Source organism: Microtus ochrogaster, linkage group LG1 (genome assembly GCF_000317375.1).
Source record: "Microtus ochrogaster isolate Prairie Vole_2 linkage group LG1, MicOch1.0, whole genome shotgun sequence".
In the NCBI taxonomy this organism is placed as follows: Eukaryota; Metazoa; Chordata; class Mammalia; order Rodentia; family Cricetidae; genus Microtus; species Microtus ochrogaster.
Genome location: NC_022027.1, coordinates 47005748 through 47022731, shown reverse-complemented (window position 1 = coordinate 47022731; position 16984 = coordinate 47005748). Strand labels below are relative to the sequence as shown.

Genomic DNA, 16984 nt, shown 5'->3' with positions numbered 1-16984 from the left:
CCCCCTCTCGGTGCTCACGCAGTCGGTCAAGAACAACACACAGGTGCTCATTAACTGTCGCAACAACAAGAAGCTCCTGGGGCGGGTGAAGCCCTTTGACAGGCACTGCAACATGGTGCTGGAGAATGTGAAGGAGATGTGGACTGAGGTCCCCAAGAGCGGCAAGGGCAAGAAGAAGTCCAAGCCTGTCAACAAGGACCGCGACATCTCCAAGATGTTCCTGTGCGGGGACTCAGTCAACGTGGTGCTACGGAACCGCTCATAGCCGGCAAGTAGAGTAGAGGCCTCTTTCTTCCATGAGAGCCTGCTCCCTGCCCTGCCAAGCCCTGCCCAATGGGATGGAAATAAAACCCTGTGTTTTTTGTAAAAAAAAAAAAAATACAGAAGTGACTGAGGTCACTCATGTATCAGTTAGTCCTGAGGTATCACACAGAATGTCACCTTTTACATTGATTATATACACTGGTATAAACAATGAATGGATACTATGGATGAAGAAAGAGTACATAGTAACTCTTTTCAACATGAGAAATGGTACTTTCAATTATTCCAGTGTCTGGCCCTTGCATGCAATATATGGTCATTTTACAATTTAAAGCAGAAGATTCTCAACACCCCCCCCTTTCCTCCTCCCTCCACGCCCTCACTATATAGGAAGAATAAACTATGACACATGTTAACATGTCCCGCCCAACATGACAGCCTTGTCCAACATGTGATCAAAAGCTGGAACAAGACTTGTTGATGAATTGAAAGCTGGGGCAAGGGCATAGAATTAGACATAATGTAGGTACTAGAATCCAGTCTTTCAATTAGATACATTTCCCTAGATTTGGCACTTAGCATTTCATGGCTAATTGCCTTTTGTCTGCCTTTAAAGTATTGCCCAATTGTCACAATATGCCACGTTATTGATTTTGTTTTATTTGACGCAAAGTGCTACTCTGTAGCAACTAAATCTTGGTTTCCAGCTTTTCCTTGGATCAAAAAATGAACTATTTTTCCACTGGAGGCAAAACTCCTCTCACGGTTATCTGTCAACTTTCCCGGCACATCCTCGGGAGCCTCTGGAAGAGGAGAAAACTATAAAACACTGCCTGCACCACATATATTGACAACGGAGTCTCTCCTCTAGATTTGTGTGAACAGCATAATGTTGTGAAAATTGGATCAGCATTAAATGAAGATGATCCCTCTGTCGTGAACACCCCTTGGGAAAACACTTTGGGAACTTGAGTCACTATCCTATAAGAATTAAATGGTGTACATCTGGATAATCATGTTCAAAGACATGCCTAGGTCTTTAAAAAAGCAAACTACACCTAAACATGGGAGAAAAGTAACAAACTTCATCTTTTTACCCAGCTTTCCAGATGTTTAGCCTTACTTTTTTTTTTTTAGAACATCTGCATTTCAAGCTGGAGGCTTCCTTACGTGTAGCCCTCAGGTTCAGTTTCGTTGAGTAGCAATTTGACTAAATGACTGGTAATCAGACCTATTCGTAGCTTCTAAGAGGGGGAAAAATCATTTTGATGGGCACCTAACAGGATCTCAAAACAAGCAAGCAAACAAACAAACAAAAAAACAATTCTTCAAACTCTTCGGCAGGCAGCTCCCTGCGAGAAGTTGGCTCTGAGAGTCCCTCCTTACCTGGTCACAAAAAAGAGGCTGACACTGAGCTGTGAAGCACTGGGTGAGGCCATTCCTGCACACGCACTTGGCACAGCGGCTCAGTCGCCACTCCTCTCTGTCCTGATATATGTGGCCATCGTAGGAACAGGGTTCTGGAAGGACAAAGGCACAGGGCTAGGTCAGTATCCATGTGCTGGTCTCAAAGCTGACCACATGAGTGCACTGGGCCCAGGGCCACTGTATGGGTTGTGGTGTTTGTGACAAAATCTCAATCGTTGCATTTTATCAATAAAGACTCTGGAGCCAGATGCCGAGGTGAAAGCCGGCTAGATCAGAGAGTAGAGAAAGCACCCAGTTGACAGTCCTCCTCTGGTCATGTTCCAGAAGCTTCCTTCTCCTACACTGTCTCAAATCAAACTCAGTGTGATAAAGGATGTCCTTCTGTATGTGTGTTGCTTTTATTGGTTGATGAATGAAGTTGTTTTGGCCAATGGCTTAGGAGAGTGAAGTTGGGCGGGAAGTCCAAACAGAGATACACCAGTCCCTTTCACCTGCTCAGGAAACTCAGTCCCAAGAGGGAGCATTTGTTCATGTGTTCCTGTACCATGTTCTGGGGGAGGCGCAGGGTGCTAGGGAGGGGGTTAGCTCCTCTCACCCTTGAGTGTTCACAGACCCATAAGAGCAGATGAAAATACAGAATTTCTCCATGCAGAGAGACAAAGTAGAAGCTTCCTTTACTCTTTAAGCCGAAAATGTAGCATTTTTACCCATTAAGTAACTTTTCCTGAATGAATCTCTAATCTCTAGAGAAAAAAATGTCTTAAGTATGTCTTTCTCATAGAGAACCAATGAAAAATGCTCCTAAGATTTAGGAGTGAACCCCAGAAAATGAGGCATCACCATCCTGTGCTACACCCACTTGGCTGCTTGTGTGGTTTCACATTCAGGCTTATGTTACTTGAAGGTGCTGACAGTCCTCATACCATCTGGTGGGTGAGTCCTGACACACACAGGTAGACTTTCCATACCCATGGTTTCCTGGTCATACCTTTAAATCTCTGGCATGGCTATCTATAACAAAGGTCTCAGAGGCAGAATAACCAGGGACCGGGAAGAAATAAGGGATATATATATAAAGGGAGAAGACAAGAATAGAGCATGACTCTCAACCAATACAGAATGAAAGAAGCATCTTAATCATTTTCTAATCACTACATGTCAGCAGAGAACATGACGGACTGATGATATAATTCCTGCTTATAATAAAGTCCATACAAATACCTAAGAAAGTGCAACAGGACATGTGTCTCTAAAATATAATGAAACGGATACATGGAGAAAGCATGGGTTCAAAGGACAGGTCTGGAAGCGTGCCCCCAGCTTGCTGACAGAAAGCAGTGTGTCTTAGTTTACCGCAGGAGTAATCTATTCAGCGAGGTTGTAGGAAATATAATGAAGGGAGCCCCTCCCCGACTTTGTGCTTGTCTTAGAGAAAGACATTGCATCAAAGACCAGATGACAGAACCAGAAGTAGCAGTACTTCATGGAGAACAGGTCTTAGCCTTCTGTCTATCAAGGGAGAAGGAGAAATGACCTGGGCCTCATAAAGTTCAATAAAAGGAGACTGTTTCTCTGCTCCTTTGGAAGAAAAACTAGAGATGCAGCTGGTCAAGGTACAATATGCTGATGTGGGATTCCCCTCTGTATGCTGTGAATTTGTTTTATTGCCACTGGTTAATAAAGAAGCTGCTTTGGCCTATGGCAGGGCAGAATATAGAAAGGCAGGAAATCCAAGCATAGATAGAAGAAGATAGAAGATGGAGTCAGGGAGACGCCACGTAGCTGCCAAAGGAGAAAGACACCAGAACCTTATCAGCAAGCCACAGCCTTGTGGCAATACATAGATTAATAGAAACGGACATCAGAGCACTGGACTGAGCTCCCAAAGTCCAGTTGAAGAGTGGGAAGAATGAAAATATGAGCAAACAGGTCAAGACCATGGTGGGGACACCCATTGAAACAGTCTACCTGAGCTAATGGGAGCTTACCAACACCAGCCGGACTGCAAAGGAACAAGCATAGGACCAAACTAGTCCCTCTGAATGTGGGTGACAGTTTCATGGCTGGGGAGGACGGAGGGGCCACTGGCAGTGGCACCAGGATTTCTCCCTACTGCGTGTACTGGCTTTTGGGGAACCCATTCTCTTTGGATGGATACCTTGCTCAGCCTAGACAGAGTAGGAAGGGCCTTGGACCCTGCCTAAAGCAATGTGCCTCACCCTCTCTGAGGAGTGGATGGGGGTAGCGGGGGGGTGGGGGTGAGGATAAGTGGAGGGGATGGGAAGAGCGGAGGGAGTGGGAACTTGGATTGGTATGTATAATGAAAAAAGAGAGTTTGTTTTCTTTTTCAAATAAAAAAAAAAAGAAATGGGTTAATTCAAGATATGAGAGCTAGCTAGAAATATGATAGAGCCATTGACCAGACAGTGTTGTGATTGATATAGTTTCTGTGAGATTAGTCAGGTCTGGGCGGCCGGGAAATAAAAGCAGAGGCTCTGTTTACAATGTGCAAATAAGAGACCAGCAGAATTCCACAGTTAAAATGAAGCCTAAAGATCTGTGCTAATCCCATTCTATGAGGCATCACTCACGACCAAACTCAAGGCCACACCACCTTGGCTCAAAGAGGAAGGGAATTCAGAATCTTCGAACCACACCGAACAAGAAAGACAAGACAAAAGATGTCATCTGTAACCTCAAAGACAGAGAGGACCCCTGCCCACCAGCTGATACTCACTTCCTGTTCCCACACAAATGGGGCAGCAGGCTCCTTCAGCAAGGAATTCCAGCTCCTGCGGTCCACACGATAAGGGAGAGCACTGTTGGTGGGAGCACCTCACCTCTCCATGAGTGCAGGAGCACACAGTGCATGGGGCCGAGTTCCACTCTGTGTCATGCTGCAAGGCAAATGGGAAAGAGAAGGTTAGCTGCAGACCCCAGACTCCTGCCAACCAAACAGACACAACCCTTGTACAGCCTAAGGGTGGAGCCTGGGAAAGGCGGGAAAGGACTGAACCAGCCCGGCAAGGTTGACCAGACACTGCAGTGCTCTCTACTGGAGACCAACTTAAAGATGGGTTTTTTTCGTATTGCCTCCAAGATTTTTGTATTTGAAATTTCAGAGAGTTGCAAAAGGAAAAAGACAACACCAATCCCGTTGTCTCAAGTTTCTTTCCCTGTTGCTGAGATAAAATATCTGAGCAAAGCAACTTGAGGAAGCGAGGGTTTACTCCAGTTCACAGGTCAAGGTTCAGATTCACGGCAAGGAAGTAAGACGGCAGGACCTTGAAGCATTTGGTTCCATCAAATGCATAATCAAGCAGCACGGAGATGGATGAAGGCCTTGGCTTGGCCTTTCTCCACCTATGTGGTCCAGCATCCCATCCAGGGAGCGATCTCACAATGGGTGCGGCTTCCCACCTCCATCAGTGCAGTCAAGGAAATACTCCACAGTCATGCCCAGAGACCTGCCTCTTGCTTAATTCTAGACTGTCAATATCATCGCACCCATCATTTGAAGAAATGGTGAATCCCAAAGGAAAATGTATATAAACATATTTGGGGGATTTTCATAATTGCTCTATCTTCTATTTTGAGACAAAAGCTCACAGTGCTATTTATGTTGGCCTCAAACTCCTCGGTTTATGTAATTGTCTTGCCACAGCCTTGCACCGCTGTGTGCAACCACACCTTGTCTGTCAAGCTAGTCTTTAATTGGGGAGGTGCTGGGGACTGAACCCAAGATCTTTGAAATGCTAAGCACACACTCAACTACTACTGAGCTACACTCCTGGCCCCTAGACTCTATCACTTTAAATAGATCTCATTCTAATCTGATTCCTTTTTTGACTTTCAAGCCTTATTAGTCCACATGTTCCTATTTAGACTTATATTCTCTCTCTCTCTCTCTCTCTCTCTCTCTCTCTCTCTCTCTCTCTCTCTCTCTCTGAGTCTCTCTCTCTATAGTAACACATACACACCCCCACTGATATCCCATTCCTAAAAGTATGTAGAAGGGCCCAAAGAAGGCCCCTACTCTATCCAGTTTCCCCAGAAACTAGAGAGCAATAAATGGTTCCACTGAGGGTACCCATCCACATATACAGAATATTTCTAGAATGCTGGGTTACCATGTTCTCCAGGTTTAAAGCACTTATATAATTTAACCAATACCCAATGTATCTAAATTAGTCATTCTCAGATGTGAGGGCAAACAAGCCAGTTTGTCAGCACCAATGTGCGTGCTGCCTGATTAGAACAGCTACCCCAGCATCCAGTCTCCGGTGCAGGAGGGGTTGATGGTGCACTTCCGAAGATACATAGCAAATTTAGTTTGATGAAGTTTCCTCAATCCTGGAACCTGTTCCAATGTTTTTAAAGCTAGCTATGGTGGATGAGCTTCATCACATATCATATATGGATTTTTATCAAAGTACCACACGTTCTAGGCAATCAGTCCCCGAAACATAACCTAGGGATTACACCTAGAGTTGTAACGGGCAATTCTCTGGCTTTTTCACACTGGCGTCCAAGATAGTTTTCCATCTCATACACAAAGGAGCCTTATCTTACCCGAACAAGTCAGCTCTTCTTCACTCTGCAAGCAGGCCAAGTCTAATGTTTAGGAATTAGGAAAAGGCTGGGCTAGAACTGTAACAACCGCAGTATCAGGTAGCCATTGTAATCCAGGGATCTGGAGCTCAGCCCACTATCAATCAGACTACTCTCTCCTCCAGACAGACACCCAGGGAAGGCAAAGGAGCAGTTATACACACATGCTGTAGCAGAGCCGAGATTCCCAGCAGTGGCCTGCACACTTCCAGGGCTCGGTTCAGGCATTTTTATCTCGAATGGAGTTACATCAATCTTACTTCCTTGTCTGGGAAAATGAGGCAATGTAACAGTATGTCCTTCACGAGGAGCTTAGAAAGATTCAGAAGATACCATGTTGAAGGGACAATTAGGGTTCATGTGGGCAGGCAGAAGGACCTTGCACTGTATACAGCTGTGGTTGACAGCATCTACAGCAGAGCTGGTAAATACTGCAGAAAAGACACCCTTTTCTTGTGAGGGAAGATGATTCCCAGATCTAATATGCAGCAAGCATGGTGATGGCTATTCTAATTAACTTGACTGTGACATCACTTCACAGGGTAGATGCACACCAAATCATCACATTCAGCACCTGGATCCAGTCACGTTTTGCTTATCAGCTAAACATTTTAAAGATTTTAAAAACAAAGGAAGATGTTTAGTCCTCTCTGGCCCTTCCCCCACGAGTTCATGAATTTCTTTTGCTTTTGTTTATCTTGTTTTTGCTTGGTTGTTTGGTGGGTATTGTTTTCTTTTTAAGATGCTTTTTTCCTGTTAATTTAACTTTTAAGAAATTATCTGAAGAAAATGATCAATGGCATGCCAAAAGGTACCAGTTTAAGGGTTGCACTTTGCTCTCTGTAGTCAAAGTGGAAACTCTCTTTCAGTGAAAACTGTGAAGCCACCCAACGGCTACTAACAGAGAGCAACATTCTCCAAGAGTGTGACAGGAAGCTAGCATTATTCTATAAAGGCGGGATGTAAACCATGCATTCGAGTTGGTTTCGACCTGTGTGAAAACACATCTGTGTATTAGCGATCTACCCATCTCTCTACCCATCTGCTTATCTGTCTCATCTGCCATTTCTCCTGCTGGCAACACAAAACATTAGTGAAGAGACTGAAAGCAGTGGTTTCAGAACACGGGAGCTACTTACAGAATTTAGTTTTGCTTGTGCATTTTTCTATCATCCAATTTTTCACCAATAGGATACTGTAATTTTTATCATAACAGAGCAAATTACTATCAAAACAGCTAATAAATCACCTAATATTAAATCAACTGAAGAAAACAACTTCAGGTGAGCAAGTTCATTTTATTAAAAGGGAGCCACTGCTCCGGTGGTGCCCCTTCTCACCAAGTCCAGCCTTGCTTTGTTTCTGAGATTAGATGAGATTGGGCACACACAGGGTCACATGGCCATAGAAAACACATCCTATTTCTAAGTGTCTAAACAGTTCAGTTCACTAAAACAAGACTTTGCTTTTCGCTACTATGAGAAAAACAATCCCTGAGTTGTTTCTAAAACATCTCTAATCATACCACCTTTCAGACACAGGCCAGAGAAATTAACTGTAATAACAGCCTGTCAATCACCAAGGTTTCTCATTTGAAAAATGAAAGGGCTGTGTTAGCAAAGCCCTTAGGTACCTTTGGGCTCTGGGATCATGCGAATCTAGCATCTCATTCAGGAGACACGAGATGAAGCAGTGGCTTCTCCCTTCACAAAACCCTGAGAATTATAGGAATACCAAAGGCCATTCAGGAGGGAGGCAACATTGTTTCATGTCAAAGCCACTCAGCTGGCTCCTGTGGGTGAGCCAGGGTACACAGGGCAAGGGAAGAGAATTTACTCTCCATCTCCTGGGAGGATGAGCCAAACATGCCCTCCTCCATCTTTGTCTTCTGCCTCTACCCATAACGAGTGTCTTGTCCTTCCCCAGAGTGTTTGAGGATTGATAATGTATGCAAAGCATTCTGCCTAGAGATCAAGGGGTCCAGCACCTGCCAAATGTTATTTATATCTATATAAATAATTTCACAGGGTTCTCCATACCCATTTACAAACGCATTACTTTTAATAAACACTGTGGCAGCAAAGAGAGCTACACAAAATCCAGGAGTAATAGACACATCAAGCAATGCCCCCACAAGGAGCAGCTCTTGCTATGCCATCTTAACCTCATTAGCACCCTTTGAAAACATGAGATTTTTGGAAAAAGCAAATCTTACAGGTGCCATCTTCAATACAGTCTTCCATGTAGTAAACTAATAAGTTAGTGAATACTGACATAAGTCCAAAGAATAGATACACAGTCATACATAAAGTATCTGCCTGGCTTGCAGATAATATTTTTCTTCACCTAATTTGCTCTTTTTATAAGGTTATAAATTCAGAATACTAAATATCTCAGAGTTTTCGGTGTATTTTATAATTACATCCTCTACTCTGAGTAAAACGGAGCTGAATTTAATATGAATTTCTTCTCTCACATACATAATTCAGCTCTCCCTTTCCCTCTTGGAAAGGAATATCAGGGTCCAGGCTTCTTACTCCTCTTTTCTCAGTGGGATTCACACAAGTCATCACCTCCTGATACCTTCTGCCTTTGGTGACTCTTCATGTGCTTTCTCCTTAGACTTTGGCTACTGTGTGATGGGAGCAAATGTGTGGAGAAGAGAGAGACGGACGGTGGGGGCCCCCACCTCTTCCTGAGCCAACCACCCTGGGACAAGAAAATAATCATTGAAACACCTCATCAGAAAAAGACACTTAATTAAGCATTGTGCCCTGACTGGTTGGCTAGGTTGACAAGAGCCCACAGAGAATGTGTAGGGACCCCATTGGCAAAGTAAGAGATAAAACTGCCTTCCCCAGTCCTGGCTGAACAAACCCCACAGCACTCCTAAACAACCTGGAGGCAGCCCAATGGCTCCAGTGTTTTCCTCACTCAAGGAAAAGGCTTCAGGCTTGCGGCGGCTTGCTAAGTTCAGAGCTGGATATGATGCTGACTCCTCTACAGGCAGAGGCATCCTTTCTTGAGGCTTAGCTGTTCACTTGAGGGGGTACCTATCATGTGGCCCTGAACTTAGCCTTCTGTTGACATCCCTGAGCTTGAACCACAATCAGCGGAGACAACATCACTTCGGCTGTCCTCTCCTGCCACACTCAGGCTACCCTAAAGCCTCTACCAAATCTCCCTCTCAGATCCAAGCTTCTACTTCGGAACACCCCAGCAGTCTTAAAACAGCAGGTTAATTTACAGCAGCCAAGAAAGTTGTCATAACCAGCCCTATGTGAGGCGACCCAGCAGCCAAAGAGAGGCTTACTGTTGTTCAGGGGTAGGGCAAGGCACTCTGAAAATGGCTTCCTAAACAGGCTGAGAGGGAAGAGAAAGGTGGGGGTGGGGAGCTGAAAGCCAGGGAAAAATCCCAGGCCAGACCCAGACAAAAGCACATGAGTATGTTAACCTGCTCAGGCAAATCAGAAATGCAGGATTTGGAAGAGAATCTGGAGGTCATTGAGGTTGGGGTGGGGCAGGCAAGGATGGGAAAACAAAGATCCATAATCATTGTAACCTGTGACAAAAGTTTGATTTTATCGTAACTTTAAAAAGAACCACCCTCCAGTCTGTTTGAAGAAGTAGAGCATAAAAGATTTCCCTGCAAAGCCACAGTTCTCAAAATTCAGCCTTTTTTTTTGCAGCTACATCAAGTACCAGAAATTTCATGATAACATTTTCCGAGGGGATGAATTTTGAAAGTACACACAGGAAACCATGCACGTGGGCCTGTTTCTATCTCGTCTACAGCTTTTAGCAATATTGCAGCAGGAGTGAGCTCCAAGGGAGGCAGAGGGAAAGGCAAAATTAAGAGGCACGGGGGATTTATAATTAACCCACAACAGGCCTGTGGCCTCAGAAATGCCTAGCCACCCACGACAGCGACTACCCTGGAGCGAAGACACTGAAGGGGATGGAGAAAAGACTGAGTATCATCCTGAGCTTTTCACTCTTTTATATTCACTGAGCATCTGTTTTGCAGAAGTCAGGGCCACGCTCTACGTTAGTTTAACAAGCAAAGATGGCTACAAAGCTATCCAAACTACTCTTAGCACTCTCAGATGACTTGAAGATTACAAGATTATAATGTGTATAAATGTAATATAAGTAAACAGATGGTGTCCATTAAAAGACCCATGCTGAATTGCAAGGATAACCCTGGTAAGGGTGCTCTTAAATCAGTTTTAAAATCTCTACGTACCTATCTCAGGAACCAAGTCTTTTCGATGTGTCTAGTTTTTTTCTCTCCCAGACCAGATCCTGATTGTATTTTGGTTCCTAGTATCTCCTGGACATCACACATCCAGCAAAGAGTTCAGTCAACTTAAACAACACACTTGTGTTCAACGTGATGAACTGGCATTGAATCGCATCACCAGCCAGCCCTGTAACATCTCTACGTCCCAGGGATCATATGTGGCAGTTCAAGGTGACACCACCCTATAGAACAAACCGGCTCAGGCAACACATATTGACAGCTGGGATCACGACATTCCCAGCGTAGATCCTGCTTAGGTGTCTGTCATCTGGACATTGTGTGGAACGGAAAGAGACATTTCCTACTGTTCCTGGGAGACAGTGGGCTGAGTAAGCTGACCCAGTCCATGGGGACATGAGCATTGTACTCACTGAGTTTTGGGTACATATACTGAATAGCACCTGAGTGTGGGTTTATCAAATCCTGCTAACCCACGCTCTCTCCTGAATAGGCAGAGATGCTAACTCCAGGAACATACTGTATCAGGTGGAAAATGAGCATTAAAGCAAAGAGCCTCTCTCTCTTCAGTGAGCTCAGCTTTCCCTGATACAACAGGGTAATGCTTTAGCAAGAACAGAAAGGGACTAGTTTCAAAATTTCTACTATAAAACTCACAATGTTGCATTTAAATTAGTATTTAATATCTACAACTAAGCTTGTAGGATTTAGGAAATGTGATCTAAGGAGGAAAAAATAATAATCTTTGGGCTAGATCCTCAGGACTCTGGAAATTAATCTTTGGTCCAGATTGTCAGGACTCTGGCTCTTGATGAAGGCAGGGAAGGGTAACAATGTAAGGAAAGCCTGGCTTACGACAGACAGTGCTAGTTGTCGTGCTTGAGGGATGCTCCTCACATCTAGTGAGGAAAAGCCAGGGAAACACTGAACTCCCTCTAGTTCTTAGGATGACCCCAAAACAAAAACGTTTATGGTCCTGAGACTGAAAAAGTATATCTTAAGGGACTCATCCCTGAACTACGAGCTAAAAGACCAAACTCTCACCTGGATTGCATCATTCCCTAACAGGTAACAGGACACTGACAAACGGTTTGAGGTATTTGCAACTTCATTGTCTTTTTCAGCTATAGCATGGGAGTAGTCACATGTGCCCTACTCACCAGCTCAGGGTTATAGACAACGGTCAAACAAAAAATCTATATGTAGTCTACAAAAGGGGGGTGGTGCTGTTATTATTCAAGACTGTGAGCCCTTCAATCCCAACATTCTCAGTCTGCTCTTTATGCAGACACAAACTCAGTGTACAGATATTTATGTAAAGCTTCTGGGATAAATAGGACACTTTTCAAAAACAAAAAACAAACAAACAACAAAAACACTTAGCACTCACAGAAAGCCAAATGAGCCTCCTACACCTGGCTCTCTAGTCAGACTACACAAACAAGTGAAAAACCCATCTGTTAGCATCTGGGACTTAACAGTAGGCTTTCTTCTGTCTGCGACCCACAAGTGCACCTTGGACCTTATGCTTACCTCATGGATTTTTCCCTCATGGTGACAAGAGCCAGGAGTCCTCAGTACACACTGCGGGCAGCACTGGTTGGGGCCAATCTGCAGCACTTCTCCCTGGATATTGGAAAGCAGTTCAGTATGAAATACAACCCCAATCCCTAGTTCAGCAGACCCCGAGTTTCTGAGATTGCCTAAACCTCCTGCATTTCCACAGGTAACAATGACAGACATTGAAAGTAAACACACCAACACAAAGGATTCTCTGTCAAGAGGGCCTTTTTGGAAAGTAATTTCTTTAGAGGAAAAAAAATAATCCTCTGGGCCTTTTCACATGTAAATGTAATGGAGTGGCGAATTATTTCCACTGAAATCCTTCACACAGGGAAAGCAGCGGATGGAGTGGGAAAGGGCTTATCTCTCTAACTGCAGTGTTCGCTTCTGTTGGAAGAGAAAGGACCCTGGCGTACGAAACTGCTACAGAGCAGAAGAACAAGGCTTAGTGCAGGAGCAGGGGATGGGGAATCGAGCGTCTAAGGACTTTGGTTCACTTCTGGCAGCAGAGAAGAGGGACAGAGGCTGAAGGACAACGTTTTGACAGGAAGTAGTTCTGTGGTGGGAACACTGCACAACATGCCAAGGAAACCTCAGTAAGATTCCTCAGCACCAATAAATGGCTGTTCCTGAGGTTTCTACAATTCAGCTTGTGATATTATTTTAAAAAAAAAGAAGACAGCTCAGGATCTGCCTCTCATGCATAATAATAATAATAATAATGATGATAATAATAATAATACATCTGCCACCGTGAAAAATCTGCTTAAGAGATGCCACAAAATTAGAGGCTAAGGATGGAGCTCTGTGGGGAAGCACTTGCAGTGCGTGTATCGTCCTAAGTTCCATCCCCAGCACCACACACACAGACAAAAAGAAGTGGACACACAAGGAAAACAAAGAGGTTATTTCTAGAAGCTAACGTTCCACCTATTACATCTTTCCCACAGTTCAGAGATGAGAAACAACGGGCAATGAGTGATCCGACCCCAGTGGCTGGAGACCTGTGTTAGCCAGGAAGACATGACCATCTGCAGCACGAAGGGCTGCAAAGCACCTACTCAGAACACAAACAAGAGACTCCTCAGTTCATCTAACTACATCTGAAAGAGTCAATGAGAAAGGAGGAATATTTTAAAGGTGCAAACCTACTACAGAAATCCATCCATAACAGCACCATCAAATTATCTTCACTTGATTGATAAAGAACAAAATTTCTACGAGATTTTATGAAATTCCCCATGCTATGCAACAATAATGACTGTTTCAGAAGGGTGTCCTCTGAACTTGAAAAGGGAAACTACACTTTAATCTCTGCCAAGATAGCAATGGAAGCTACATTAGCATAATTTCCCCCTAAGCATTTCATACAGATAGAAAATGACATAATCCAATTGCTTAAACAACAAAGAATTGAGGAGCAACAGAGAAAGGCAGGTGGAAGGGAAAATTCCAAGGGGTTTTCCACCTTCTCAAAAACAAACTAACTTTCACATTCAACATTCAAAAGAGCATCTCAAAGTATAATATTCTTTATTTGTGAGTGGCAGTTGAGGAGGAAGAGTTGGGTCCTCGCTTGGGTCAATCTACTGAATGTCTTGGGGAATACTATAGACACTATAGGCTAAAGGAGGAGCCAAGACTGCTGCATGCAATTATATGGAAAACAAGACAAGGGGATTCTTGCCACCTGTTCACGTGATTTGGAATGGCTGCAGAATACACACAGTACACTGGCCTACTCTCTCTCCAAGCTTTACACTATAGCATTGAATAGTGGTTGCATGAATAAGACCTATCAAGGGAGATTGCAGAAAAGTCAGCAAAATGAGTTTTTTAGGTTCTGAAAAAAATCAACTAATAATAATAATGAACACAACTTAACGATTAAAGCTAACATCTACTCAATGCCCTCATTTCTATGGGCAGTGTATCCTAGGCCTTCAACAGATACCTGAACTGCAGACATCCCAGGCCTTGTATGTACTGTGTTTTTTCCCCACTCATAAATACCTACAGTAAAATTTAATTTGCAAACTAAAAACAGTAAGATTAAAAATAGTAGCCAATAATACAAGTCTCAAAAATTTATAATAATATGCTATAATAAATGTTATAAAAATGTAGAATGTATTATAGGTCTTGGTAGCATCAACACTCATTTCTTCTATAATAAGTTGACAACTTTACCAATGTATTTAGGGGGATCACTTTAGGGTTTCCCTTCAGTGTAAGTGAACTGTCACCATCTCTGTTCTTATGCTTTGATGAATCATGAAGGGAAATAAGACTTACCTGAATAAAAACATTGTCATGTCGAGATAACCACTAATGGCCAGTGAGAGGAAGCATACACAGTCTGGCTGTGTTGGATCAAGGGACAACTGAACAGGATGGAGTGGACCAGAGTGGTGGTTTGAAAGAAAATGGTCCCTAAAGGGAGTGGCATTATTAGGCAGTGTGGTCTTGTTGGAGGAATTGTGTATCTGTGGAGGCAGGCTTTGAGGTCTCCTATATGCTCAAGATACTACCCAGTGTCACAGACCACTCCCTGTTGCCTGTTGCCTTTGGATCAAGAGGTAAAGACTCCCAGCTCCAGTACCATGTCTGCCTGTATGCTGCCTTGCTTCCCATCATGATAATGGTGGGTCAAATCAATGAACTGTGAACGAGCCACCACAATTACATGTTTTCCTTTGTTAGTTGTCTCTTCATAGCAACAGAACCCTAAGACAACCAGCAAAAGATTTCTGTGCATGATGTCATACAATTCTTTTAAAAGTTTTGTTGCATTTGTTTGTCTAATGATGTATCTGGAAGCATGGATGCAGGCCAAGACATGCACATGGATTCAACAAGACAATTTACAAGTGTTGACTCTCTCCTTCCACCCTATGGGTCCTAGGGATACAATTCAGGTCACCAGACTCAGCAGCAAGTGTCCTTAGTTATCTTACAGATCCCATTATGTCTGGAATTTTCGAGTTAATATTTTTAGACCATGATCAAGAAATAAAAACAATGGATAAAAGCGAGCTATCCTATCAAGCATGTAGACTATATGTGCGAACAATAATAGTTACACATATTAATCGTGTTTACATAGTTAACTGCTACAGTTTTACCAGGTAAATACCTTTGCTGATCATCCTATCAGACTCACAAAAGCCTCGGCATCCGATCTCAGTTCTGCCTGTTTCTAAGCACCATCCTGAACAACTTCAACGTGAAAGCGGCGAGATCTACACTCTACCCTCGTACATTCTTAATCGCCTCAGTTCAATAAATCCTTCTCTCTACTGCTGAGAGCTTAGGGGCCACAGTCAAGCTTGCCATCTTCCCATACTCTAACCCGCTGCAGACCTTAAACCTCCAGCTCTGCAAGCAAGGTTCCCAGGGTTCAGCAAGCCTTCGCTCGCACTCATCTTTCCTTCAAAGGGAGCCTTGAACTCGTCTCTCCTTGGCATACGTTCAGTGTCAAGTTGGCCCCGTTTGCCCCAATACCTGTCACTTCCCATCTCTTTGCTGCTTTCTTTCGTTAGCAGAGCCAAATCCCAGTCCAGGATGCATTGTGCCTCTTTTACAGGAGTGGCATAAACTGCCATGGGAACAGTATCACTAGGCAAGATGGAACTCCCACTGGTTGGTGGCTCCCTGCTCCTGAAGGTCCTCAGCATCACTAACCTCGGTCACTCCCTTTCCCTGATATTCTCTACTCTCTCACACTCTGCGGCAGCTGGGAGTCACTGCCCACTTGCTAGCATTGAGAAGCACTTAGGAAATGAATCAAATGCTTCCCCGAGGGCATGGGCAATGCCAAAGAGGAGAGGCTTAGGAGCCCCTCCCCGAGAGTCACACCCTCCTATAAGCTGGTGCCCTGAATAGAGGATGGGCAAGAGTAAGGGCAAAACTTCTAAAGTGGAAACAGTCTCTCGCTTTGCCCTTGGCTCCCATGAGGCGAGCTGCTCTAAAGGCCTGTGCTATGATAGACTGCCACCACTACAACAGCGACTCCTTTGAGTCACCTGCATCAGGTGCTCATCGCTGCACTGCGTCACCACCTTGCCCGCTTCTTGCCCTCACACTTAAATGCATTGAACCCACCCCTGGCTCTTTTGTCCATTCCTAGAGAACAGGATGATTCTCCTACCTCCACCCCACTCCAGCTCCATGCTCTGGAGCCTACTCCGTCCTTCTCTACACAGCACTCTCTTCTTTAAGCCTTCACCAAGTTCTGCTGACTTACCCTCCATGCGCATTAACTCGACATTCCCTCTTGACCCCACACTACCCATGCTGCTATCTATGTATTTGTTCTCTCCCCCGGGTGGCTCTCATCGCCTCTGGATTGACACCCTCACTTACAATGTTATATATTAACCCTGAAAAACCAGAAAAGTCCTTCTAAAAGGAAACTTGGCTACTTCATTCATGCATGACAACGCCACTAGACTCTATCATCTTAAAAATTAAGCTCTAAGCTACCTAGTACAGGTTCAAACTCCTGTATAATGTAGGCCTTATTCTCTAGCCTCATCTTTCATTCATGCTCCCGTACATCATTCACAAGTATTGACTGAGTACCTACTGTGGGTCAGGTATGATTGCAGACATTAGGGAAATGCAATGACTAAAAGAGACAGTACAGAAGAAATTGATAAAAATCTAGTGTGTTAGATAGTAATGAGTGTCAATAAAAAGAGAGGATGTATGGAAGAATAATTGAAATGTGTGCTAGGTGGTGGAGAGTTGAAATTCTTAATAGAATAGCATTCAGGCAAGATTTAAAGAAAGTGAAGGATTAAGCCATGAATTGACGCATAGACATGCGTTATGTTATGCTAACACACACACACA

At 43.9% G+C, this 16984-nt stretch overlaps 2 protein-coding genes across 2 annotated transcripts in view; one reads left to right on the top strand and one right to left on the bottom strand.

Annotated features, from left to right (window-relative positions):
- The window catches only part of LOC101983724 (small nuclear ribonucleoprotein Sm D2-like), a 3366-nt gene extending 2987 nt beyond the window's left edge, over positions 1–379 (top strand). The window contains exon 2 of the mRNA XM_013350906.1: positions 1–379. This exon is cut by the window's left edge and continues 1 nt beyond it. Coding sequence (XP_013206360.1) covers positions 1–265 — 265 coding nt within the window. The 3' untranslated portion in view covers positions 266–379.
- Positions 1–16984, bottom strand: part of Fras1 (Fraser extracellular matrix complex subunit 1) — a 407009-nt gene that overhangs the window by 233607 nt on the left and 156418 nt on the right. The window contains exons 4-6 of the mRNA XM_026785092.1: positions 12098–12190; positions 4430–4589; positions 1651–1784 (exon numbers count right to left, since the gene is read on the bottom strand). Coding sequence (XP_026640893.1) covers positions 1651–1784; positions 4430–4589; positions 12098–12190 — 387 coding nt within the window. The remainder of the gene's footprint in view (positions 1–1650; positions 1785–4429; positions 4590–12097; positions 12191–16984) is intronic.